The sequence below is a fragment of the Piliocolobus tephrosceles genome, chromosome 12 (assembly GCF_002776525.5).
Source record: "Piliocolobus tephrosceles isolate RC106 chromosome 12, ASM277652v3, whole genome shotgun sequence".
NCBI classification, from domain to species: domain Eukaryota; kingdom Metazoa; phylum Chordata; class Mammalia; order Primates; family Cercopithecidae; genus Piliocolobus; species Piliocolobus tephrosceles.
In genome coordinates, this window is record NC_045445.1 from 45,467,042 (window position 1) to 45,495,020 (window position 27,979).

At 35.1% G+C, this 27,979-nt stretch overlaps 1 protein-coding gene across 2 annotated transcripts in view; it reads right to left on the reverse strand.

The window, feature by feature from the left end:
• Positions 1-27,979, reverse strand: part of COL4A5 (collagen type IV alpha 5 chain) — a 274,761-nt gene that overhangs the window by 106,222 nt on the left and 140,560 nt on the right. For both annotated transcript variants that reach the window (XM_023203109.2, XM_023203108.2), the window contains exons 9-21: positions 27,769-27,849; positions 25,433-25,495; positions 23,411-23,446; positions 23,279-23,320; positions 23,017-23,109; positions 20,824-20,877; positions 20,671-20,727; positions 20,370-20,414; positions 18,540-18,593; positions 16,977-17,018; positions 14,443-14,575; positions 3,598-3,771; positions 3,194-3,277 (exon numbers count right to left, since the gene is read on the reverse strand). In XM_023203109.2, the coding sequence (XP_023058877.1) occupies positions 3,194-3,277; positions 3,598-3,771; positions 14,443-14,575; positions 16,977-17,018; positions 18,540-18,593; positions 20,370-20,414; positions 20,671-20,727; positions 20,824-20,877; positions 23,017-23,109; positions 23,279-23,320; positions 23,411-23,446; positions 25,433-25,495; positions 27,769-27,849 (958 nt within the window). The remainder of the gene's footprint in view (positions 1-3,193; positions 3,278-3,597; positions 3,772-14,442; positions 14,576-16,976; positions 17,019-18,539; positions 18,594-20,369; positions 20,415-20,670; positions 20,728-20,823; positions 20,878-23,016; positions 23,110-23,278; positions 23,321-23,410; positions 23,447-25,432; positions 25,496-27,768; positions 27,850-27,979) is intronic.

A 27,979-nucleotide genomic window follows, 5' to 3' on the forward strand; every position in this document is an offset into this window, starting at 1 on the left:
GGGTAGTCAGGATAGACTTGATTGAGAAGTTGATATATGATAAAACTATACTCAGGGAAGGGCGGGGGGTTGCAATTTTAAATAGGGTAGTTAGGATAGACTTGATTGAGAAGTTGATATGTGATAAAACTTAAAGGACATGACATGTGCATAAGAGTGTAGAACATTCCAAGCAGAAAGAATAGCCATGTTTGGTATATACAAGGAACAGCAAGCCAACCAGATTGCTAGAGCAGTATGAGGGAGGGGAACAAGGTCAGAAAGTTGACAGTTTACAACAAATGGCATATAGGCATATAAGAAACATAAAGGCTGTGGTTTTTACTGTGAGTGAAATGAGAATCTAGTAGAAAATTTTTTTAAAAAAAGCAACTTGTTATAACTTAAGTTTTTAAGGGATGACTCTAGCTGCTATGTTAATAGCCTCTAAAGGCAATGATGGAAACAGGGTAACCACTTAAGTGGCTACTGTCACAACAATCTAGGAGAGAGATGGTGGTAGCTCATCCCAGAGTGACTGCAATGAAAATGATGAGAACCGGTTAGATTATAGACATACCTGAAAGTAGAGTCAATGGGATGTTCTCATGGATCATATATGAAATACAAAAGAAGAGGGGAATCAAGGATGACACTAAGGTTCTCAGCATGAGCAACTAGAAGACTAAAGTGGTCTGCTTTTTAAGTAAGAAGCATAAGATGTGAGTGGAGCAACTATGGGGAGGAGGTGGCAGAAATCAAGACTTCAGTTTGATCAGGAGGTCAAATTCAAAATGTTGACTAGGCAAATGGATACACAAATCTAGAGGAAAAGAGTTATATCTGGATAGGAGGCATAAATTTGGAAGTCATGGGCAATTAGGTGGTATTAACAATCACAAGACTGAATAAATGAGTTTAGATAGAAAAGAAGAACAAGGACTCAATCTTGGAGCATTTTAAACTTAAAAGTTGGATAGATAATTCTAAGATACATACAAAAATGCAAAGAACCTAGAATATCCAAGACTTACAATAAAGCCACAGTAATTAAGATAGTATCGTATTGGTGCAAGGAGAGACTAATGAAACAACAGAAGAGAATACAGCAGTCAGAAACAGACCTACACACATATGGTCATATGATCTACAAAAAAGTGCTAATGCAATTCATCGGGGTAATTGATGATCTTTTGTGCTATAGTACTGACTCAATTGGACATCCATATGGGAAAAATGAACTTTGATCCCTACTCCAAACTATACACAAAAAATAATTGAAGAAAGGTCAAAATGTGAAAGGTAAACAATAAAGTGTCTAGAAGAAAACACAGAGGAATATCATAAGGCCTTTAAGGTAAGTAAAGATTTCTAAAACGGTGCATAAAAAGTACTAACGATAAAATAGGACATTGATTAATTTGATTTCATTTAATTAGCAACTTTTGTTAAACAAAAGTTAACAAAAGAGAAGATAGTTTTAATACATATATCCAATAATAAAATTAAAGATAAACACAGGCACTTTACAAAAGAGAATATAAAAACCAAAAGAAAGTAGTTCATAATCAAGTCACTAAGCAAATGCTAACAAAAATCACTTTGGAACATGGTTTGGTAATATCTATGAAACAAAACCTACACCTACCCTGTAACCCAGCAATTCAATTTCCAGATATATCTCCAATAAAAATTAGTGTGTATGTCCTACAAAAAATACATGTACAAGAATATTTATGACAGCTTTATTCACAATAGCTCCAGACCAAATGTCCATCAACACTAGAATACTGAGGTAATGTGCAGTGGAAAACCAAAGAATGGTGGAAAAATACTGCAACAAACAAAAACATAGATATATCTCACATATATTATATTCAGCTAAAGAAACCAGACACAAAAGAGCTCATTCAGTATAATTCCATGTATACAAAGTTCAAGATTAGGCAAATTAATATATGCCAGAGGATAAAATAATGATTACCTTTGGGGGATACTGAGTAGGGAGCACAAGAGTCTTCCAGGGTCCCGAAAATGTTCTATATTTTGGTTTAGATGGTAATTAGATGGATACACATACACGCATACACACGTATGTACACCACAGAGGAATGAAAAAGAACAAGAAATGTAATGTACTGAAAGCCAAGGGATGCAAATGTTTAAAGAAGGCAAAAAGCAAGCAAACAAAGGACAGACCTGACATTTGGATTAGCAGGATATAGACTACTGGCAACTGACCAGCATTTGTGGAGTGGTAGGCAGTGGGAAGTTGGGGGAAGAGGGGATAAAATCCTGATTGGAGTATGTTTAAGAGAGAACAAGAGGAGAGTATCTAGAGGTAATGAGTAGAAAATTCTTAGGAAGTTTTTTTGCAAATGGGAATAGAAAAATAGAGAAGCAGCTGGCAGGGAATGTAGGATTACCCTATTTTTTTAGACAGGTGAAAAAAGCATATTTGTATGCTCCTGGGAATGACTGAATAGAGAGGGAAAAAATTGGTGATGTGGGAGAGGCAAAAATTGCTGGAAAAAAATCCTTGGGGAAACAAGAGGAAATGGAATCTAATGTATAAATAGAAGAACTGGCTTTAGATAGGAGCAGTAACAGTAATATGCAAGAAGGGAGACTATATGAGCACAGGTACAAGTAGGTAAGTAAATATGGTGGTGGCAATCTGTGAAAGTTCTCTTGTTACTGCTTTAATTGGTCAGTGAAGTAGGAAGCAAGGTCAGAATAGGGGAGGAACTGCTAATATTTGAGAAGAGAAGAAAAAGTGTAGGCTCAGAAAATGTAAAAATTTGGATAATGCTTTTGTTCCAAGTGAGTACAATGAAGTGAGAGAAGGGCAAAGGAATCATGGATGTATGAATGGAATTGATTACAGTGATTGATAATGGAATTTAAGCTAGGTTAAGAGGGAAGAAAGGACATCAAAGAGTTAAGCATTAGTCAAAGTTGCTAGGTCTCAGTGGGGTTGGAGTATTGCTGGAGTCAGGTTACTAGAGGTAGTAAGCTAGAAAGAAGAAAGCGATGCAAAAAATGGGATGCATGAAACAAAGATCATGTAAGTATAACACTATTGGTAATGAGATGGTCTTGGGGTATGACCATGGGAGTCAGTGGCTAAGGTGTGATGGATGATACAGGGGATTTTGCTGATTATTTGAAAGAATGAAGAAAATGAGGGAATGAATATGTCTGGAGATCAAACCTTTAATTCCTTGTTCTCCTTGGAGTCCTTTATCACCTGGAGATCCTGGGGGACCTGGAGGGCCTGCTTCACATATCTCATCACCTGAGTAAGATAAAGAAAGGATAGCAAGCTAATTGTTGTGAAATATCAAGAAGATTAAACAAAAGAAAGCCTGACAAGCTTTTCAGTTACTTCTCTGAAGAAATACAAGTACCTATAAGCAAAAGAAAAGTATAACATTGTTGATAAATACTATTTGAAGAGCAAATGTAAACATCCAAGAACTACTAAAACCCAAAAAGTAGAAGCAGTAGTAGAATTTCTTAGATATCAGAAATGCAACAAATGAGGCCAACCTTTAGCTAGAGTTACTTATAAACAAAAGCAAAAATAGAACTTAATAGGAGAAAAATACAGATTACTTGGAGGGATGTGAGGTCCAGGAGGGCCAGGAGGCCCTGGAAGCCCAGGAGCCCCAGGCTGTCCATCAAGTCCAGGAGGTCCAGGAATGGAAATTCCAGGTGGTCCTTCATCACCTTTCTGACCCCGTTCTCCAGGAAATCCAGGAGGGCCAGGAGGACCCACAACTGCAGCCCCTAAGATTCAAAAAAGTGATCAAAATGATCTCATCTTAGAGATGTTACTTTAGTTATCATTGAGACATTAGATAATGATAAGATCTTCCTTTAACATATAATTCTGGTTATATTATTTTTTTTCTAGGAGATTCAAAACTGAAAAAAAGGTTGAAAAATTTCAAAGAATGTAAGTAAGTTTGAGGGTAGGAAACAATAATTTAAAATAGCTTTATTACTTTTGGAAATTACTAGTAACCCCATCCTTTGACACTATGATCTGATAATCTTAAAAATACCAGAAAGTCATTAACAACATAAAAAGGTATTTCAAAGTTCCCATATAAACATGGCTCTGTTTCTGGACAGTCTTCTGTTACACTGGTGATTCATGCACCATTAACACACATTTTAGTTACTATAACTTAATAATGTTTTCAAAACTGCTAAGGAAAATATGCTCATCTTTGTTCGTTTTTAAAACCATCTTCACTACAATTACAAATTTACTTTTCTTTTTTTTTTTTTTTTGAGACGGAGTCTGGCTCTGTCGCCCAGGCTGGAGTGCAGTGGCCGGATCTCAGCTCACTGCAAGCTCCACCTTCCGGGTTTACGCCATTCTCCTGCCTCAGCCTCCGGAGTAGCTGGGACTACAGGCGCCCGCCACCTCGCCTGGCTAGTTTTTTTTTTTTGGTATTTTTTAGTAGAGACGGGGTTTCACCGTGTTAGCCAGGATGGGCTCGATCTCCTGACCTCGTGATCCGCCCACCTCGGCCTCCCAAAGTGCTGGGATTACAGGCTTGAGCCACCGCGCCCGGCCTACAAATTTACTTTTCTAAATAAATTTTAGAATCAACTTCTTGTCAGTTTCATTTTCAAAAACTGTTGGGATTCTGAATGGGATTAATTTGAATTTAAAGATTATTTTTTGGTAGAATCAACTGTTTATAATATTGGTTTTTCACATCGAGTAATAATTAACTTTATTTCTCCATTTATTTAATAATTTTATATTATTTAATAATATTTTACAAAATTCTGCAAAGAAGTCTTACACATGTATTGTTGGGGTTATTCATGGGTTTGTTTTATAACTACTGTGCATTTTAATACTATTACAATTGTGAAGTGTATTTTTTTCTCTTACATGTTTGCTGGTGAAGAGGAAGGCAAATTAAGTATGCTACGCAGATCTGGCCATCTTGCACACATATTCTCTTTAAGATCTGGGAATTTGTCAATGGATTTTTTAAAGCTTTCTGGTAGATAATCAGATGGTCTCTGAATAACTGAAATTTGGACTTTTTCCCCATCCTTACAACCATTTTTTCTTCCAGATTTAGTGCATGGGCTAGGATCTCCACTTTAAGGACAAACAGCATTGGTAACTCTAAGTATCTTGATCTTATTTCTGACTTGAATAAAAATGTTCCTGATGTTTCACCACAAAGCATGACATTTCCCATACAGTCCTGCAGATAGATTCATCAAGTTAAGGTAACTCTCTTTTAATTCTACTTTAAGAGGTTTAGCTTTCTTTTAAAAATGAATGGGTATTGAATTGTATTGACTGATTTTTCCACATCTATTGGCCTGTTTTCTTTTACTCTGTCAATGTACTCAATCACAGTAACCTCAATCCATCCTTGCAATCTTGGAGTAAAATCTACTTGGTCATAATATCACATAATTTAATATGCTTCTGGATATTTAGGATTATTGCTTCTACGTTCATAAATTAGACTGGGTTATTGCTAGTGTTATCTCCTTAGTTGTTTAGTATCAATGCTAATAAACTGTTGTTTTTTGCTGTTATTTTACAGCATACCTTTTGCTTTTTTTTGGTGTTTTTCTTTTGTTTGTTTTTGTTTTTTTACTTTAAGTTCTAGGATACATGTGCACAACGTGCATGTTTGTTACATATATATTCATGTGCCAAGTTGGTGTGCTGCACCCATTAACTCGTCATTTACATTAGGTATATGTCCTAATTCTATCCCTCCACCCTCTCACCTCCTCCCACCCCATGACAGGCCCCGGTGTGTGACGATCCCCTTCCTGTTTTCCACAATGGTGGAACTAGTTTACAGTCCCACCAACAGTGTAAAAGTGTTCCTATTTCTCCACATCCTCTCCAGCACCTGTTGTTTCCTGACTTTTTAATGATCACCATTCTAACGGGTGTGAGATGGTACCTCATTGTGGTTTTGATTTGCATTTCTCCAATGGTGAGTGATGATGAGCATTTTCTCATGTGTCTGTTGGCTGCATAAATGTCTTCTTTTAAGAAGTGTCTGTTCATATCCTTTGCCCACTTTTTGATGGGGTTCTTTTTTTCATGTAAGTTTGTTTGAGTTCTTTGTAGATTCTGGATATTAGCCCTTTGTCAGATGGGTAGATTGCAAAAAATTTCTCCCATTCTGTAGGCTGCCTGTTCAATCTGATGGTAGTTTCTTTTGCTGTGCAGAAGTTCTTTAGTTTAATTAGATCCCATTTGTCTATTTTGGCTTTTGTTGCCATTGCTTTTGGTGTTTTAGACATGAAGTCCTTGCCCATGCCTATGTTCTGAATGGTATTGCCTAGGTTTTCTTCTAGGGTTTTTATGGTTTTAGGTCTAACATTTAAGTCTTTAATCCATCTTGAATTAATTTTTGTATAAGGTGTAAGGAAGCAATCCAGTTTCAGCTTTCTACAAATGGCTAGCCAGTTTTCACAGCACTATTTATTAAATAGGGAATCCTTTCCCCATTTCTTGTTTTTGCCATGTTTGTCAAAGATCAGATGCTTATAGATGTGTGGTGTTATTTCTGAGGGCTCTGTTCTGTTCCACTGGTCTACATCTCTGTTTTGGTACCAGTACTATGCTGTTTTGGTTACTGTAGCCTTGCAGTATAGTTTGAAGTCAGGTAGTGTGATGCCTCCAGCTTTGTTCTTTTGGCTTAGGATTGTCTTGGCAATGGGGCTCCTTTTTGGTTCCACATGAACTTTAAAACAGTTTTTTCCAATTCTGTGAAGAAAGTCATTGGTAGCTTGATGGGGATGGGATTGAATCTATAAATTACCTTGGGCAGTACGGCCATTTTCACGATATTGATTCTTCCCATGCATGAGCATGGAATGTTCTTCCATTTGTTTGTGTCCTCTTTTATTTTGTGGAGCATGGTTTGCAGTTCTCCTTGAAGAGCTCTTCACACCCCTTGTAAGTTGGATTCCTAGGTATTTTATTCTCTTTGAAGCCATTGTGAATGGGAGTTCACTCATGATTTGGCTCTCTGTTTGTCTGTTGATAGTGTATAAGAATGCTTGTGATTTTTACACATTGATTTTGTATCCTGAGACTTTGCTGAAGTTGCTTATCAGCTTAAGGAGATTTTGGGCTGAGACAATGGGGTTTTCTAAATATACAGTCATGTCATCTGCAAACAGGGACAATTTGACTTCCTCTTTTCCTAATTGAATACCCTTTATTTCTTCCTCCTGCCTGATTGCCCTGGCCAGAACTCCCAACACCATGTTGAATAGGAGTGGTGAGAGAGGGCATCCCTGTCTTGTGCCAGTTTTCAAAGGGAACGCTTCCAGTTTTTGCACATTCAGTATGATATTGGCTGTGGGTTTGTCATAAATAGCTCTTATTATCTTGATATATGTTCCATCAATACCTAGTTTATTGAGAGTTTTTAGCAAGAAGGGCTGTTGAATTTTGTCAAAGGCCTTTTCTGCATCTATTCAGATAATCATGTGGTTTTTGTCTATGGTTCTGTTTATATGTTGGATTATGTTTATTGATTTGCATATGTTGAACCAGCCTTGCATCCCAGGGATAAAGCCCACTTGATCATGGTTGATAAGCTTTTTGATATGCTACTGGATTTAGTTTGCCAGTATTTTATTGAGGATTTTTGCATCGATGTTCATCAGGGATATTGGTCTAAAATTCTCTTTTTTTGTTGTGTCTCTGTCAGGCTTTGGGATCAGGATGATGATGGCTTCATAAAATGAGTTAGGGAGCATTCTCTCTTTTTCTATTGATTGGAATAGCTCCTCCATGTAACTCTGGTAGAATTCGGCTGTGAATCTGTCTGGTCCTGGACTTTTTTTGGTTGGTAGGCTATTAATTATTTTCTCAATTTCAGAGCTTGTTATGGATCTATTCAGGGATTCAACTTCTTCCTGGTTTAATCTTGGGAGGGTGTATGTGTCCAGGAACTTATCCATTCCTTCTAGATTTTCTAGTTTATTTGCATAGAGGTGTTTATAGTACTCTCTGATGGTAGTTTGTATTTCTGTGGGATCGGTGGTGATATCCCCTTTATCATTTTTTATTGCGTCTATTTGATTCTTCTCTCTTTTCTTCGTTATTAGTCTTGCTAGCGGTCTATCAATTTTGTTGATCTTTTCAAAAAACCATCTCCTGGATTCATTGATTTTTTTGGAGGGTTTTTTGTGTCTCTATCACAGTTCTGCTCCGATCTTAGTTATTTCTTGCCTTCTGCTAGCTTTTGAATGCGTTTCCTCTTGCTTCTCTAGTTCTTTTCATTGTGATGTTAGGGTGTCAATTTTAGGTCTTTCCTGCTTTCTCTTGTGGGCATTTAGTGCTATAAATTTCCCTCTACACGCTCCTTTAAATGTGTCCCAGAGATTCTGATATGTTGTATCTTTGTTCTCATTGGTTTCAAAGAACATCTTTATTTCTGCCTTCATTTCGTTATGTACTCAGTATTCATTCAGGAGCAGATTGTTCGGTTTCCATGTATTTGAGCAGTTTTGAGTGAGTTTCTTAATCCTGAGTTCTAGTTTGATTGCACTGTGATCTGAGAGACAGTTTGTTATAATTTCTGTTCTTTTACATTTGCTGAGGAGTGCTTTACTTCCAACTATGTAGTCAATTTTGGAATAAGTGTGATGTGGTGCTGAGAAGAATGTATATTCTGTTGATTTGGGGTGGAGAGTTCTGTAGATGTCTATTAGGTCCACTTGGTGCAGAGCTGAGTTCAATTCCTGGATATCCTTTTTAACTTTCTGTCTCCTTGATCTGTCTAATGTTGGCAGTGGGGTGTTAAAGTCTCCCACTATTATTGTGTGGGAGTCCAAGTCTCTTTGTAGGTGTCTAAGGACTTGCTTTATGAATCTGGGTGCTCCTGTATTGGGTGCATATATATTTAGGATAGTTAACTCTTCTTGTTGAATTGATCTCTTTACCATTATGTAATGGCCTTCTTTGTCTCTTTTGATCTTTGTTGGTTTAAAGTCTGTTTTATCAGAGACTAGGATTGCAACCCCTGACTTTTTTTGTTTTCCATTTGCCTGGTAGATCTTCTTCCATCTCTTTATTTTGAGCCTATGTGTCTCTGCACGTGAGATGGGTCTCCTGAATACAGCACACTGATGGGTCTTGACTCTATCCAATTTGCCAGTCTATGTCTTTTAATTGGAGCATTTAGCCCATTTACATTTATATTTAAGGTTAATATTGTTATGTGTGAATTTGATCCTGTCATTATGATGTTAACAGGTCATTTTGCTCGTTAGTTGTTGCAGTTTCTTCCTAGCATCAATGGTCTTTACAATTTGGCATGTTTTTGCAGTGGCTGGTACTGGTTTTGTCACCAACTTTATTTTTTTTTAATGTCCTGAAAATAGTTTAAAATTTGGGAATTATCTGCTTTTTGATAACTTGGTAGAATTCGTTTGTAAAATGATAAAACCACCCATACAACCAATGCATTTTCATGGAGATCTCTAACATTTTAAAATATTCTATGGTAATTGATCTACTGAGGTTTCCTACTTTCTCAAAACATTTTTAATTAATTTGTTTCCTGTTTCATGATAAATTAATATTTTATCCACATTTAAAATATTTTAACACATTTATAGTTTTCTTGTAATTTAAAATTTGATTTTTATTATGATGATCTTTTTCTTTACTGATTATATTTGTGCCCTTTTTCATTTTTATCTTGATTGTATTTGCAAACTTGTTAATTTCAAACTCTTCTCACTCAAAATATCTTTTATTTTCCCTATTCAATTACATTTTTAGTTTGTTTTCTATTTATTAATTTTTATTTTTATCTTTATCAAGCTTTTCCTTCTGTTTGTGCTTGTTTCTTTTTTCAAAAACTTAAGTCATTTCGTTTTAGTCTTTCTGATTTTGTGATAAAGGTACTGATTTAGTTATATTAATGAGTTTTGATATGAGGTGCTTTCATTGTTGTTTAGCATTCAGTAGTCTGTCATTTCCTTTTGTTTCTTTTTTATGTCTAGAAATATTCATATTGTTTCTTAATATATAATTGTAAACATTTTTGGTGATTTTGTTGTAAATTTCTTTTTTTATTTCACTGTGATCACAGAGAATGACATGCATGTAATTTTTAAATTTTTTTTATGTTCTAATAGAATGAATTTATTTAAATATTCCATGTATGTTTAAAAAGAATGCATATTCTCTGCTGCACACAAAGTATTTCTCTTTCCCCCATATATACAGCTCAATTGTGTTGCTCAAATCATTTATACCCTTATTTTTCACCTACTTGATATGTTGGGAATTTGCCAGTTTATTTCCCATATGCTATCAGTTTTCACTTTATACATTCAAAGCTATATTGTTAGATACATAAAGATTCATAAATTTTAAATCATTGTGATATGATTTATCTATTTATCCATATGAAATGTCTCTTTTTTATTTTAGATTCAGGAAGTACATACGCAGCTTTGTTAGTAATACAGGGGCATATTGCATGATGGTGGCATTTAGGCTTCCAGTGAACTCATCACCCAAATAGTGACTATGTACCCAATAAGTAGCTTTTCAATCTCCCCAACTTTTGGAGCCTCCTATGTCTATTGTTTCCATCTTTATGTCCATGCATACCTATTGTTTATCTCCCACTTCTAAGTGAGGACAGATGGTATTTGGTTTTCTATTTCTGAGTTATTTCACTTAGGGTAGTGGCCTTGATCTGCATTCATGTTGCTGCAAAGGACATGATTTCATTGTTTGTATGGCTGCATATTCTTCCATAGTGCATATGTACCACATTTTCTTTATCCAATCCACTTCTGATGAACACTTAGGATGATTCCATGACTTTGCTATGATGAATACTGCTGCAATGAACATATGAGTGCACGTGTCTTTTTGTAGAATGATTTCCTTTTGGGAGATACCCAGTAGTGCCACTGCTGGGTGGAATGCTAGTTCTACTTGTAGTTCTTTGACAAATCTCCAAACTGCTTTCCACAGTAGTTGAACTAATTTAAATTCCCACCAACAATATATAACTATGACCTCCACATTCTTGCCCAAATTTGTTATTTTATGACTTTTTAATAATAGCCATTCTAACGTTTGAGTTAGTATCTCATTGTGGTTTGACTTTGCATTTATTTGCTGATTAGCGATGTTAAGCATTTTTTCATGTTTGTTGGCCACATGTATGTCTTATTTTAAGAAGTGTTCTGTTTATGTCTTTTGCCCAGTTTTTAATGGGGTTATTTTTTTCTCTTATTGATTTGTTTAAGTTCCTTATATTAATAGATTCTGGATACTAGTCCTTTGCCAGATGCACAGTTTACAAATATTTTCACCAATTCTGTAGGCTATTTACTCCACTGATTGTTTCTTTTGCTGTGTAGAAGCTCTTTAGTTTAATTAAGTCCCAATTGTATATATTTGTTTTGGTTGCATTTACTTTTGAAGTCTTAGTCATAATCTTTGCCTAGGTCAATGTCCAGAAGAGTTTTTCCTGCATTTTCTTCCAGAATTTTTATAGTTTCAAGTTTTGCATTTAATTTTATTTCATACTATATTAGAATTGCTAAACCAGTTTATGTATAGCATTTGCCCAATATATATTGCATTATTTTCAGATTATATCTGTCACTTTGCTTTAGATATGCCTACTATGCACTATATATAGGTATTTTTAATTTCAATTTTAGTCAGTGTCTTTTAATCAGTGTTTAGTTCTTTCAAATTTGTTGGAGTTACTGACTTATATTTAACTTCTTCTTGTCATCTTATATTTTATTTTCTATTTGCCCAGATTTGTCTTTATTTTGCCCCAATCCTAACTTATACAATATAAGAGATTTTTAGTCATTTTCTTTCTTCAATTGGTGTGTAAGTTATACATTTTATTTCTATTCTTCTCTAGTGGCTACTATTAATATTTTAACCTATGTACTTAAACCTATATATTTCTAAAAATTTATACAGTTAACAAGATTTATATTATCTTTCCCTAACAAGACAAAACACTTCTCTTTATTCTCTCTGCATCTACACATCACAGGTTAATAATATTTACAATTATAGCTCCAAGTTGTTACTTAAAACACCCTTTTAAAAAATGACCAGTACTGATTTAGACTTAATATGCTTTACTAATATATTTTCTAAGCTTTGGTTCTTGCATCCTACTGCTATTCTCATTTTATCCAGAATTCCTTTTTTCTTTTTGGAGTAAAGCCTTCAGTAACTATTTCAGAGACAGTCTGAAGGTGTTAAACTTCCTAGGTATCTCATCTTCACATTAGGATGATAGTTTAGTATAATACAGAATCCCTAATTCATAGTAATTTGTCCTTATCACTTTGAAAATGTGCTCCATTATCATCCTCTGACTCACTGCTTTGTAGGTGATCGGCTTTTTGTTCTTAAATAGTTTTTAAGCGCTTCTTTTTATCCCTGAATTCTGAAATATCCCTACAATGTGTCTAGTTATGGGCCTTTGCATTACTATTATTTTACTCTTGCTTAGTGCTTCATGAGCTTTTCCATAGTGATGTATGTGTTTTTTAATAGATGGAAGTTCTCAGCCATTATTTTTTTCAAATGCTGCCTCTTGTCCCATTCTCTCCTCCTTGACCACCCTCATGAGATAATTTTGGAGCTTCTAGGTTTATCCTTTATACCTCTTAACTTTTCATTCATACTTCCCAACTCCTTATCTCTTTTACTGCATCCTGAGATAATTCTTTATTTCAATTTTCCAGATACAGTATGTATTTAGTTCACTATCTTGAGATTAGGAATCTGAAGTTCACATTTAGGAATTTGAAGTTCACATTTAGAGCATAATGGAACCTATATTTATTTTCTTTCTCTTGGGAAAGATCACTATCACTCATCTCATCATTTTGTATTTCATTAGCCACATATTTTTGAAGGAAAAGGACTAACAATTTATTGAATATGTATGTGTGCCAGGCACTGTACCACATGCATCTGGAAATTTTACATACATCACTATTATTAGCCTATTTCAGAGAACATCCAAATAAACATTCTAGATAAGGGCAGTACTCAATTTGTGGTCAAATTAGAAATGTTCCACTATATTGTGTGTTTTCAAAGGCAATAATATAAAACTCAGTATTGAGCTCTAAGATTTTATTTTATAACAAAATCACCATGGGGATTTCTGGATTTCTAGTTAGGTGTTTCTGAAATTTTAGGTGGATAATGCTGCTTGCCATTTTTATACAGGAAATCTTGCAAAACTAGGCATTACTTGGGGAGAATATCCTTCCCTATTAGCATGAAAAGTGTGATGATTTGCCTATTAAATCTCAGAATTGTTTGGTGTAATATAGTAATAATAAAATGTACCCCGGTTAATATGGCTATCATCAAAAAGACAAAAAAATAACAGATGCTGCAAGGATGCAGAGAAGAGAGAACTCATACACTGTTGGTGGGAATGTAAATTAATGCAACCATTATGAAAAAAAGTATGGAGGTTCTTCAAAAAACTAAAAATAGAACTACCATATGTTCCAGCAATCTCACGTCTGGGTATATATCCAAAAGAAAATAAATTAGTAATTCAAAGAGATATCTGCACTCCCATGTTTACTGCAGCACTATTCACAATAGCCAAGATATGGAATCAACCTGAATGTTCATCAGTGGATGAACAGATAAAGGAAATGTGGTACAAATACACAATGGAATATTATTCGGCCATAAAAGAACGAAGTTCTGTCATTTTCAGTAACATGGATGAACCTGAAGGACATTATGTTAAGTGAAATAAGCCAGGCACAGAAAGGCAAATATGAATGCATGTTCTCATTCTTATGTAGGAGGTTAAGAAAAAAGTTGATCTCAAGGAGGTAGAGAGAATGATGGTTACCAGGGGCTGGGAAGGGTCGGGGGGAATGAAGAAAGGTTGGTTAATGGGTACAAACATACAGTTAGATAGAAGCAATAAGTTTCAGTGTTTCGTAGCACAGTAGATTCACAACAGTTAACAACAACTTATTGTATATTTCAAAACAGCTAAAAGAGAAGATTTTGAATGTTCCCAACATAAAGAAAAGATAAATACTTGAGGTAACGGATATTCTAGTTACCTTGATTTGATTATCATACATTGTACCCATGTATTAAAATATCACATGTATCCCATAAATATGTGCAATTATGTATCAATAAAAAATAAAATGTAGAAACGGGAATCTTAGGATTAAAGGACACTATTCACTTGGGCTTTTTTAAAGTACAAGTGAGTAATATGGTGAGAGAAGGTATAGTGAGATTTGGGAAGTATCTGTCAATTAAAAAGGACTTGTGTCTTCTACTTCCATGCTTACCATGGAACTGATCTGATAAAAAGTATACATGGATTAGTAAGGATGCTATAAGCACAAGGCCATAAATGCAATCTCATTTACCTGGAGGTCCAGGAAGGCCAGGTGGACCCTGTATTCCAGGAAATCCTCGCTCTCCTTTTTCTCCGGGCAAGCCAGGCAACCCAATGTTTCCTTTTTCTCCTATGGTTATACCAGTCCCAGGTCTAGGAATTACCTTTATTACAAAAGAAAAAAAAATAAAGAAATGCAAAGAAGAAAAGCCTTGTTCTCCTGAAAATACTATGGGAGCTACATATGATTGCAATGTCATCATTTTCACATAGTTTATGAATCACATTCCGTATCGCTCCCATCCTCCAGCTGATTAGAAAATGTCCAATACAAGTAACATTACCATGTTCCTGAGCCCAAGGCATATAAAACTAAAAGTATTTTTGATGTCTCTTCTCCTATAATCCACATTCAATTAATTCCAGTCTCCTAAGCCTGACAATTCTTTACAGAAAACATCTCTCCAATTTGCCCCCTTGATTCCTGTTACCACAACTGTATCATCAACTCACACTTAGAGTAACAGAAGCACCTCTGATCTTGTCCCTTGAATTCCAATCTATTGTTAGGATATGCTTCCTCAAAAACCATTTGTGTGCGTGTGTTAACTATTCTGCTTAAGGACTCAAAATTGCTCACTACTTTTTACTACAAGTGCTGCTACTTTTAATCCTGAACTGTAAGTCACTTTTCACTTCCAATACCTCTCTCACCTATTTAATCTCCTATTATGTCTTACAATAAATTTTTATTATAGTGAAGTCTGTCTGATTCTAATCATTTCATTTAACTTGCACATTCTTGTCTATGTCTTTGCATATTCCATTCCAAACATGTGTAATGCCTTTCCCCAATCTTTCCCTTTATTAACCCACATTTATTTCTTCCTTTAAAAAAGAAAACTCCCCCATAAATATATATACCTACTATATACCAAAAGAAATTTAAAAATAAAACCCATGTTTTCTTTATTGATTAAACCCAACTAACTAATCATTCCTTTTTACTCTGTATTCTTGTAACTCAAGTATTTTCTAAAAAAACTTAATCTTAAATAAATTAAATATTTAAAAATTCTTCTTATAGACCTATAAAGGTAAATGAACATCAGATTTAAGAGACTGCCAGTCTGATGTACAAATTAACACCTAATAGCAGTGTGATATTTCATCCTGTCTCTATTGGATGGATATAAGAAACATTCACACAAAAGGAGACAAAAAGTTGTGGGACTTAGGATTGGAATAGTGATTCAGAAGGAAACTGGGCTGCTAAATAGGACTGTACTCTCAAAATTTCCATTTCTTCTGATACTTATTAAAATTTTATCTTCTTTTTTTTTTTTTTTTTTTTTTTTTTTGAGACGGAGTCTGGCTCTGTCCCCCAGGCTGGAGTGCAGTGGCCGGATCTCAGCTCACTGCAAGCTCCGCCTCCCGGGTTTACGCCATTCTCCTGCCTCAGCCTCCCGAGTAGCTGGGACTACAGGCGCCCGCCACCTCACCCGACTAATTTTTTGTATTTTTTTTTTTTTTTAGTAGAGACAGGGTTTCACCGTGTTAGCGAGGATGGTCTCGATCTCCTGACCTCGTGATCCACCCGTCTCGGCCTCCCAAAGTGCTGGGATTACAGGCTTGAGCCACCACGCCCGGCCTATCTTCTCTTTTTATAAAGATATTATTTCCTAGAGGAGTGAAGCTGATTTTAAAATGAAAGTGAATTAAAAAAACTAAGATCTTCTATAAGTATATCCTCATTAGATTTAGTACAGTCCTAAGTATTAATAACTGAGACTCACTATGGATAATAAGAATTAAATTAACGTTACTAACATGTCTGGACACATAAGTTTTCCAACATTCACACTGTTGCGGCTTCAATGCAGTTTGAAGTCAAGAGTCTTACTAAATTTCAACCAAAGAAAAACCAATATGTTAAACCTCAGCAACGATATTTTATTCCTAATAAGACTGGAAGTATAGTTGACTTAAATTTCATAGTGAACACAAACATGACAGAAAATCTGTAGCTCCCCTACTCCCAGTTATTCTTTCATAAAGCAGCTTCCTACGTGCATTATTAAAAGTCCCTAGAAAGCACACACTCAGGAAAGAAAGAGGTGTGAATCAGACAATTACAAATTTAGAAAACCTATTAAGACCAAATCTATCTTTCTCCTGAGCTCTGCAGGGGAAAGGACCAAAACCCCACTCCCACCCCAACTTCCCCAAGTTTTGTTTTGTTTTTGTTTTCATTGAACCTTTGTAAGCAACACTTGCACCACCTGCTGGTTGCTTGAGAAGTGATCTGGCAATCATGAGGTAAAACAACCCAAAGCCATAATTTTAGACCTTTACCATGCAGAAGTAATGCATAGGCAGAACAATACAAGACCTTGAGGTCAACGTTACTCAAGTTTTTAGATATAAAGACTTTTAAGCCAGTAGAAATTGATAATGACTTGAAATTTTCTGTTCTATGAAGAAAAATAGGGAGTATGCAATTAAGGCACAAAAATGATCATGCATTAATAAATTTTGATAAATGAATACTAAAAAAAAACTTACACGTCCAGGAGGTCCAGGTGGGCCAATGTCACCTTTTTGGCCCTGTTCAATTCAATTGTAAATAGGTTAGTAAAATTCACATGAAAACATCAATTTCCTCAAGAATATAAGAGAAACTTTTCAAAAAGACCCAGAAATCAATCATAAAATACCTCAAATGAGAAATGCAACATGAAGTAATGAAACAATTCTGAGCTAAGCCTAACTGGTGATGTTGTCTCAGATTTACTAGCTATATAATATTGGCCAAGTTAATTAACTTCTCCGGTTTATATACAAAGAATAAAGATTTTTGGACCAGAGTTTTAAGGTATTTCTAGTTGTAATGTTTTTTGATTTTTAAGATTTCTATTTTTAGCCAACTACAAATACTCTATAAAGAAGATAATAGAAAAAAATGGTGGCACTAGAATCAGTGAAAAAATTACATTTTTTTTTACATTTAGCCATATTTCTCCTCATAAAACTAGCCAAAGACATAAATGTAGTGTCATTTCTATTGGTGACAGATATTTCAGATGCAATGGACTTAACTATCATCAATAATAGCTAGTAACTCTGAATTGCTTTTGTGAGCTTGCTCTTGGAAGTTAATGAAAGACAAGTTCAGATAGAACTTTTATCCTTGATTAGTAGCTACAACAGCATGGAAAAAACACAATATTCAATATTCAAATGTTACTCTACTACTGGCCGAAACACAAGGATGGTCTTTTTCATACTTCTATTCTGACTCTAGTCTTGTTCATAGAAGCCATCCATCTATATACAAATACTACTTGACAAAAAATCATTTTATCTGAATATTTCCTACCTCCCTTTATTCTAATTGTGCCTTTTAAGCCATGCTAGAACTTAGACCTAATTGAGAAATAAACCACCATTAAAATATGTGCCTTCTGCCTACATTCAAGTTTGTAACGCCTTTCCTTCCTTGCCTGAAAAACAAAAAAGCTTTCAGCTTTGGATACAAAGCAATTAAAGACAAGAGGGATTGGAGTACTGGTTATTTTGTGACCTGCTAAAACTCTGGTAATTGTGTGCTTCATACAATGTTTCAAAGTCATTTGAAAAATAGGTAACTAAATAATTGACCTCAGTCAGGCTGCATTGGCCCAGTAGGGGGAAAAAACAACAAAGAATTAGCCACAGACTTACAGACAATAATTGCATACAGAATGGAAATGTTTACTGGCGACGTTCTACATTCACAGCTATAAGCCTTTTTCGTAAGAGGACCTCACTAAAATAGTGCTGAATTCTCTTTGCGAAAAAAAAGCTTTGCCGACACATGCTCAAAGGCAATGACTTTTCATAGTGGAGATGCTAAAGTTAAACAATGCTTAATGTATTTCTGCAACATGGACTGTGATTTATGGCAATGGAAGAAAATTTAACAAGTGTGGTATAAAAGAAAAATGAGCAAAAGATGAATAAAGAAGGAATATTTTGAATATAAAAGCTAGTTATGTAGACTTTTTCCATTTATAATTCAAGCTTGAGAGAAGAAAAGGATTATTTTAGCTAAATAAACCAGTCACTTCAAAGTATTAAAATTCTTACCTTTTCACCATCCCTTCCGGGTTCACCAGGGTAACCAGGATCACCAGGCAAACCCTTTAAAAAATAGCGGATAGGGTGACATCAGCACAAATGGTGGGGTTAGGAAATCTCCAAAAATCGCCTTCTCCATAGAAGCAATGAGAATACCGGCAAAAATGGTCAGTCAGAATTAACTTTCATAACTTAACCAAAGCTTGCAACAATTCAAGGAGTGTTTTCTCAGAAAAAAAAAAAAAAAAAAAAAGCTGAATCTTGTGAGAACTCAAGAGCTTTGTGGCATTTTAACTTGCTCTATTCCCACCACCTCTCCTCACAATCAAGGTGAAAACCAGCAGCCTAGCAACTGGAGAGGAAAGAACAGGGCTGGAGCTCCTTCAAAGCCCCATTTCCAGAGAATTATCATTATTTGATCTGTCTGGTGGTTCAAAAGAAGACTATTTGCAAGGCTGCCTTTATTTGACCCAACTTGGGCTCTCCCAGTGCAAACAGAGAACAAGAGAACAGCCTCCCTACCGCCCAACCCCCATTTGTTGAAAACACCAAGAGGCAATTGTTGAATATCACAGCTGCCTGAATCAAGACAAAGACCAACTGTCCAAAAGAAGCCAGGAACTGAGGCCCTGAATTTACCTCTTGATATTTTATAATATTTTTGAACTAGAGATTGTAAATTGAGGATTGCCTGTTTAGTAAAATATCCTGAAACCAATTTATCTGAATTTAGTAATTCTAACCTATCTTGTTAAGAATTATCCTTTTCCCTTGGAATAACTTACAAATTTCATCAAATATTCTCTCTGTCCTTGAACAACTCTTGCCTACTGCGGATACTCTTGATACTGAAGCTGCTTGAAATAATGTTCTTGGAATTACATATTTTATTTTCCCATGCCCCTTTTTGGTAGTAAGTAGAAATATTACCTGTCAAAACTTTTACTGAAAAAACATGTTTACACACACACAAAAACTGTATGGGAATATTTATAATAGTTTTATTCATAATGGCCACAACACAGAAACAACCAAAATGTCCTTCAATGTGTAAATGGATAAACAAACCATGGTATATTCAAATTATCAAATACTACTCAGCAATAAAAAAATGAACTGATACACAATTCAATGTATTATGCTATGTGAAAGGATCCTGATTCAAAAGGCTATATACAAAATGATCTAATGTATCTGACATTTGGGAATAGGCAAAATTAAAGAGACTGACAAAAGATCAGTTGTTGCAAGGAGGTTGGGATAGGGGAATAGGGAGGAGATAACTACAAAAAAGCATGAGGGAACTTTTGAAGGTGATGGAAGTGTTCTTGATTACGGTGGTGGTAACATAACTCTATGTGTTTGTCAAAACACAGAACTGTAAACTAAAGATAGTTCCTTTTACTGTATATATATACAATATATATATAGATATATAATGTAAATTATATCTCAATAAATCTGACTTTAAAAAATAGAGGAACCTCAAATTTATATTTGGTGTAATTGGATTGTTTGTAATGCAAAGGATAAATGCTTGAGGAGAAGAATACCCCATTCTCCGTGATGTGCTTATTTGCTTATTTCACATTGCATACGTGTATCAAAATCTCATGTACCTCATAAATAAATATATACACCTACTATGTACTCACAGACATTTTTAAAAGTTGAAAATTATATTCAAAAGACAAAGACTGGATAATTTCAATTCATTTAAACTATTTCCAGACCCCACACTCTTTGTCATACTCTTTCTCTACCACCATATGTTATACCAATGTCTCCAGTTATATAAATGTCTCCAGTTTTGCAGGGGAAAGAACCTTAGCTACTTACAGGAATTCCTGGTTGGCCATTTTCTCCATCTTTGCCTGGTTTACCCTACACGATACAAAGAAATGATAGAGCAACAACATACATTTGTTAGTTAGGAAGTATAAAGTTAAAGAATATAACAAGCTTTATTACTGGCTTGGACTATATTAAGTAGACTTTTTAGACATCAACATTATAATGTCAGTAGTGATATTTTGAAACAATGGAAGTAAGATGTAGGAAGAAAGAATAAAATCACACACACACACACACACACACATTTAGAATTTTTGCAAAGAATATTAGCAGTTACATCACTTACTCTTTTGCCTGGCTCTCCTTGCTCACCCTTCTCACCTTTCTCACCACCTGGGGGACCCTGTACACATAAAAGTAGTTTCACATTGGTTCATAGGATATTGTGTACCGATGCCAATTTACATTAAATGATGCTAAAGCACTTTAGGTTACTTACTGGAGGACCACGTATCCCTGGAGGTCCAGGAGGCCCTCGGTCACCGGGAAGTCCCTATGCAGTAGTAGGGGAAAGGAAGTCAATGTTAATACTGGAACATGCTTTTCATTCTAAGCACTAGCACTAGCTAGGAGCATTTTTAATAAACTGAACCATAGCTACATCTATGTTGCAGCAACATGGTTAGAGCTGGAGGCCATAATCCTAAGTGAATTAATGCATGAACAAAAAATCAAATACCACATGGTCTCACCTATAACTGAGAGCTAAACATTGGGGGGCACAAGGACATAAAGATGGCAACAATAGACACTGGGGACTACTAAGAGTAGAGGGAGGCAGGTAATACTTGTAAAACTAACTTCTGAGTACTATGTTCACTACCTGGCTGATGGGATCTGTACCCCAAACCTCAGCATCATACAATATACCCATGTGACAAACCTGTACATGTACCCCCTGTATATACAATAAAGGTTGAAATTTTTTAAATAATAAAATAAAATAAAAATAAATCTCCCTCTAAAAAAATTAAACTGAACTATATACTCATGTAGTATAACCAAAGATAATAGGGTGTTTCTAATTTAAAGTTGAAATATTCTAAGCAAAATTAACTAGAGCTATCTTTGCTCATTTCAGTTAATTTCTTGTCTATATACAAGCCAAGATTTGAGGTAAATAACAAGACAACACTTAAAATGAAAAAATGACAATTTTTTATTCTTATAAAATATTTTATACAAAGTAAGAATACCTAAAACAAGGAGATTTTAAGGTCACATGGCATACTTATATTTTGGCAGATAATTAAATGGCCAAAGTCATATTGATGGTAGAGTTTCAATACAACTTTTCCTTTATTCTTAACTTTCTTATTCACATTTAAGAGAAACAAAAATGCACACATTCTGTTTGTTTAAGTGTGGGCCAGTATGCTTTAAAAATATATCTAATTTCCCTCATCTACTCTAGCAAAAGCAGGGTATCAGATAATTATTTCTAAACACAGCAAAGGCTTATAGAGTAACATTATCTTTCTCCTTGCATATCGGTGAAATGTAGAGAACACTGTCATCATTCTGACTTACCATAACCTAATTTTATACATGAATGGATTCTTCAAATAGCCAAAAATGGAAATAACCCAAATGCTCATCAACTGATGAATAAATGGATAAACAAAATGGAGACTATTTACACAATGAAATATTATTCAGCCATAAAAAGGAATGAAGCACTGATATGTGCTACAAAATGATTTAACAAGAAAACACTATGCTAAGTAAAAGAAGTCAGACACAGAAGACCACATATTATATGATTCCATTTATATGAAATATCCAGAATAGAAAAATTTACAGACCCAAGAAGTAGATTAGTGATTACCTAGGGCTGGTCAATTTCGGGAGAAATAGGGAGTACAGCTAACATAGGTATGGAGACTTTTTTGAGGAAGCCTAAAATTTTTCTAAAGTTAGATTGCACAGTCTCACTACCCTGTGAATACACTAAAAAAATTGAATTCTACACTTTAAATGGGTGGATTATATGTATGTAAACTGTATCTTGATAAAGTTATTTTAAAAATTTAATGATCTCAGCCAGGCGTGGTGGCTTACGCCTGGAATCCCAGCACTTTGGGAGCCTGAGGCAGGTGGATCACGAGGTCAGGAGTTCGAGACCAGCCTGGCCAACATGGTGAAACCCCATCTCTACTAAAAATACAACATTAGCAGGGTGCGGTGGTGGCACCAGTAATCCTAGGTACTAGGGAGGCTGAGGCAGGAGAATTGCTTGAACCTAGGAGGCGGAGGTTGCAGTGAGCCAAGATCATGTCATTGCACTCCAGCCTGGGTGACAAGAGCAAGACTCAGTCTCAAAAAAAAAAATAATAATAATCTCAGATCCTTGTTATTTAAAAAAATACCCTGATATATAACCACATTTCAGCTTATAATGCATTTTAATGGAATGCCACTTACATATAAATATTATTTTTAACTTTTTATCATTTTGTTTTATTTTTTCAGATTTATTGAGGTATAACTGACTAATTAAAAACTGTATATATCTAAGGTGTAAACAATGTGATGTTTTGATATACATATACATTGTGAAGTGGTTACCACCATCAAACTAATTAACATATTCATAGCAAGATTTTCATTGACTTCCTCCCTACTTACTCACCTGATCTCCTTTCTGAAACTCTACATCAATTGGTCTTTTCTGTTCACTGATCTGTCCAGGTGGCCCAGGTGGGCCCTGAAGACCTTGCTCACCCTGTTTGCAAGACAAAATAAGGCAGTGATATTTCATAACCACCACAGAAAATAATATGACATGTAAGATAAGATAACTGCAAGAAGCAAGAGAAAGAAAAAAGGCAGTTCAAATGACTACAAAAAGAGAAAGCTGAGGGCCGAATAACCAACTCTCTTTCTTTACTCACCTTTTCACCTTTGGGTCCCTGGAAATTTAAGCCCATATTGCCCTGGAAAGAGAAGTTTCCATTTAAAAATCTCACTGACAGTAAGAAAAGGAATCCACACCAAATAAAAGATATAAAGAAAAAGAAAATTACCTTTGGTCCTGGAAGTCCTGGTGGACCAGGAGGGCCCTATGAAGAGAAGAAAAAAGAGAAAATAAAATGTTATATTAATAAGTTAATTTAAAAAGTTACTTAGCTTCAGAAAGAGTAAGGTGTGAAAAAGCACATCAAAATAGTATTTTCTTGTCTGTTTTCATTTTAGTCAGAGACACACGTTTTAACTGATTAAAATGAGTTAGATGAATGTGAGTACCTCTGATGACAGAACAGAAATGGGCAAGAGAAAAAAACTGGGATGGGCAGAGGTAGAGAGGTAGCCCCAGTGTCAAAAATCAATTCAAAAGTTAATCTCAACAGACCCATCAAATTTTTCACATCAGAATTATAGGTAAACTTAGGTACCATAAAGCAATGAACTATCAAGTTCCAAAAACCATGTGTTATTTTTTAAAATCCAGTTTGATTTTTATACAATCTGACTTTGTGTATTTGAGAATGTTTCAAGGTTTGAAAAATTAAATAGGCACCTTTCTGCTCAAGTATGTTGCCTCTTAACCTCAATGGGCCTATTTATTTATATATTGTATCTTGGTGACATTTCTTTCAGTCTTTCGGTGTTTTTTGTTTGTTTGTTTGTTTGTTTGTTTGTTTGTTTGAGATGGAGTTTCCCTCTTGTTGCCCAGGCTGGAGTACAATGGAACGATCTCGGCTCACCACAACCTCTGCCTCCTGAGTTCAAGCGATTCTCCTGTCTCAGCCTCCCGAGTAGCTGGAATTATAGGCATGCACCACCACGCCTGGCTAATTTTTTGTATTTTTAGTAGAGACAAGGTTTCTCCATATTGGTCAGGCTGATCTCGAACTCCCAACCTCAGGTGATCCACCCGCCTTAGCCTTCCAAAGTGCTGGGATTACAGGAATGACCTACCGCACCCGGCCTCTTGGTGGCATTTCTAAGATTTGGCTTCACCTGTTGAATTAGGGTTAATTCAAGGAATATCCAGAAATGTAAAGTGAATCGGTTAAGTGGCCACAATGGTTGAGGAAATTCAAGGTGTAACAACATACTCAAGGGGCACCAATGTTCCAACAGCAGAATTAGGAAAAAGTGTAAAAGTCCATAGTTTCATGCTTTGCATGAAGTCTACAACTAAAACAAACTGAAGGGTTTTGTAATCTTCCCCCAAAAAGTTACAGGAAAGCAGAAATCACAATCTTTTCTGGTAGATTCCTCTAGTATTTATCAAACATTATTTCCTTCATTCAAAAGTGCAGGACCAATTGTCACAAACAAAAATGTACAATCTATACAGGTATAATGAAAACTGTCACTTAAATATATGGTAGATGAGAGATAGAGTGGCACATGAGAAATTACTTCTACTGAAATACAATTTTCTTGGCCTTTTAAGAGGGCAACAGCAAAGTTGTAAGTCCAAAACATGACTTGAATGAAATCTAAGTATTGCAGAAGTAAAAATACTTAGAATTTACAAGGATAGAAAATAAGAGTGACTATAGAGGTAGTAAAGTAAGAGAATCAGTTACACATTCAGGATCTACTAAGTTTTGGGGGTATAAAAACCTGTGACCAACTGCATAGTGATCACTCCCCTCACCAATTTTACTGTTTTGTCCCAGGCACCTAAGAAATGAGAGCCAATATTTTTTATGAAGCCCTGCTTTTGTTCTTCTTAAACAAAAAATTGCAGTTTGAAGAAACATGTTTCATCAAGTGATTAGAAAACTGCCTTAAAAGACTTTCTGAAATGGCCAGAATTGACTTCAACACTGATACATCAAGAAGCAACCAACAAAATATTTCATCATAAATCTTTCCTTTTATATACCTCATTTTTCCATCTATAAAATGGAGCCATTACTTAGAATGCATATTATTCACCACATCATTGTAAAGTCACCTTCAAACAAGAAAATTATAAATTATGAATGTTGAGAATGCATTATGTTTTCAAGTATTATAAATAATATTAATATTCATGAAAGAAGTCAGAAAGGAAAGGGGGAGAAATTAAATTAAAGAAGAGAGCTTACCATCAAACCTGGTGGTCCTGGGGGACCAATTGGCCCTGGTATACCAGTGGGACCAGGTAGGCCCTGTTATAAAGTGAGTAAAGAAAATGATGAAAATAAAAAACTAAAAAACTAAAAAAACAAGCCCTTCATTGTATTTTTTTTTTTAGACGAAGTTTCACTCGTGTTGCCCAGGCTGGAGTGCAATGGCATGATCTCGGCTCACTGCAACCTCTGCCTCCTGGGTTCAAGTGATTCTTTTGCCTCAGCCTCCTGAGTAGCTGAGATTACAGGCACCTGCCACCACGCCTGGCTAATTATCGTATTTTTAGTAGAGACGAGGTTTCACCATGTTGGCCAGACTGGTCTCCATATCATGACTCGGTCAAAGTGCTGGGATTACAGGCGTGAGCCACTGTGCCTGGCCCCCTCATTGTATCTTACAAAGAACTAAATGGATGAAATTTAGACTTCATTTAAACTTCAGTTGTCACTGGAATTCTGCTCTACAATGTTATCATTCAGCAATATTCTAAGTGAAATTTTAAAATGCATAGGGATAAAAGGATTAAGTAGTTATAAGAAAACTTGTGGTTTAAAGTGGTAAATAAATATAAGACAAATAAGGAAATTTTACAAAATAAAGTGATAAAGGTATGCATTTAGTTGGGGCTTTTATGCTATAAATGAGAAGGGAAAGGCTAGTACTTTCAAGATAGCTTCTCTAATTTAAAAATAGGTAAGATTGAAGACAGAGGGAAATGAGAGTAACTGGGATAAATTATAAGAGAATGATACAAGTGTTATCGAATAATTTGGCATGTTAAAAACTGAAAATTTGGCCTACAATCTAGCAATTCTATAGTTAGATATAAATCATGGATTTTTTTGTAATGAAAAAATTGCGGGCTGGGCACAGAGGCTCACACCTGTAATCCTAATACTTTGGGAGGCCTAAACAGAAGGATCGCTTGAGCTCAGATGTTTGAGACCCACGTTGGAAACATGATGAGACCTTGTCTCCACGAAAAATTTTAAAAAGTGGCCAGGTGTGGTGATGTACACCTGTGGTCCCAGTTACTCAGGAAGCTGAGGTGGGAGGATTGCTTAAGCCCAGGAGGTCGAGACTGCAGTGAGACATGATCATGCCACTGCACTCCTTTCTGGGCAAGAGTGCAAGACGCTATCTCAAAACAACAACAACAACAACAACAAACACCACATAAAACAAAAAACACCAAATTGTAGTATGTTCACAAATGGAAAGTTATATGAAAGTGAAACTGAGTGAACTAAAGCCATATCCAATAATATGGATGAATCTTAGCATATCAAGTAGAAAAAGTAAGTTGCAGGAAACTACATAAATATTACATTATTTTATAAAGCAAAACTAAATATTCTATTACTTAGAAATATATGCATATATAATAAAGCTATTTTTAAGGCACAGTGGAAAACTCAGGAGGGTAGCTATGTCTTAGGACAATGCAGAAGGATTTGGTTACCAAGGGACACACAGGTTGATTAAAAATCATTTGTAATTTTCTAGTTCTTAAATGTTGTTCACTTTATAGTTATGCTTCATAACATACCTATATTTTGCATGTATTCTGTTGTATTTTCAAATATTACTTCATAACAATTTATAAAATATAAAGGGCAAGATTGAGTGAATTTTAAAAACTGTGGATGGGTGATATCAAGAAAGAAATGAGAAGGTAGCTAATGAAAAAAGTCCCCAGTCTTGTATCTTAGTGATAAACTACCAGAAAGTTTTGATTTTTTATTTTGGGCAAAGGAATTAATTATCATGAAATATAAACCCTGAGAAATTGAGATCCTAATCTATATTCGAAAGTTACTGCTCTCTCTATGCATGTTTTCTATAGGCTAAAATTTTTTTCTTAAGATTACATTTGATGTTCACTATGCATAAACTGTATTCCTTCGGTCTTCAAAATATGTTCATATGTTATGCATAACTGATAGTGTTACAAATGATATATTTTAATATATTCAATGGGACACCCATACTTTTTATTTTTAATTAGGTCTTTTGTAAATGTACAAAAGACCCTACTGCTCTCCACAGTACAAGAATAAGAATATAGAACCCTATTTCTGCTGCCAATCCCCAAAAAACTGGATAGAAAAGCAAAAGAATGAAGCAGATGTTGTTAAAATTCTCCCTGGTCCAGATTGCTTTTATTTTCAGTTAGAAAGTACATGTAATGTCTAGTAAACATCTGATGATAATTTTTACAACAAAAACAGAGAGTACTAAAGGTTGAGGGATTGTTGTAATCTTCTGGTTTAATCAATATAGCAAAAAAAAAAAATCACTGGATACTTACTTGTATTCCAGGAGGACCTGGATATCCTGGATTACCCTTTGGTCCTGGCAGCGATGACATAATTATACTACCTGGTTCACCCTAAAAGAAGCCATCAATGGAAGTTCTAAGACACAGTTATTATACGTGAAAACCAGCAAACCACAAAAATGATCTGAAGATTCAATTTGTAACAGAGATGTACTAAAAGATTAGGCCATCTCAGTAATAA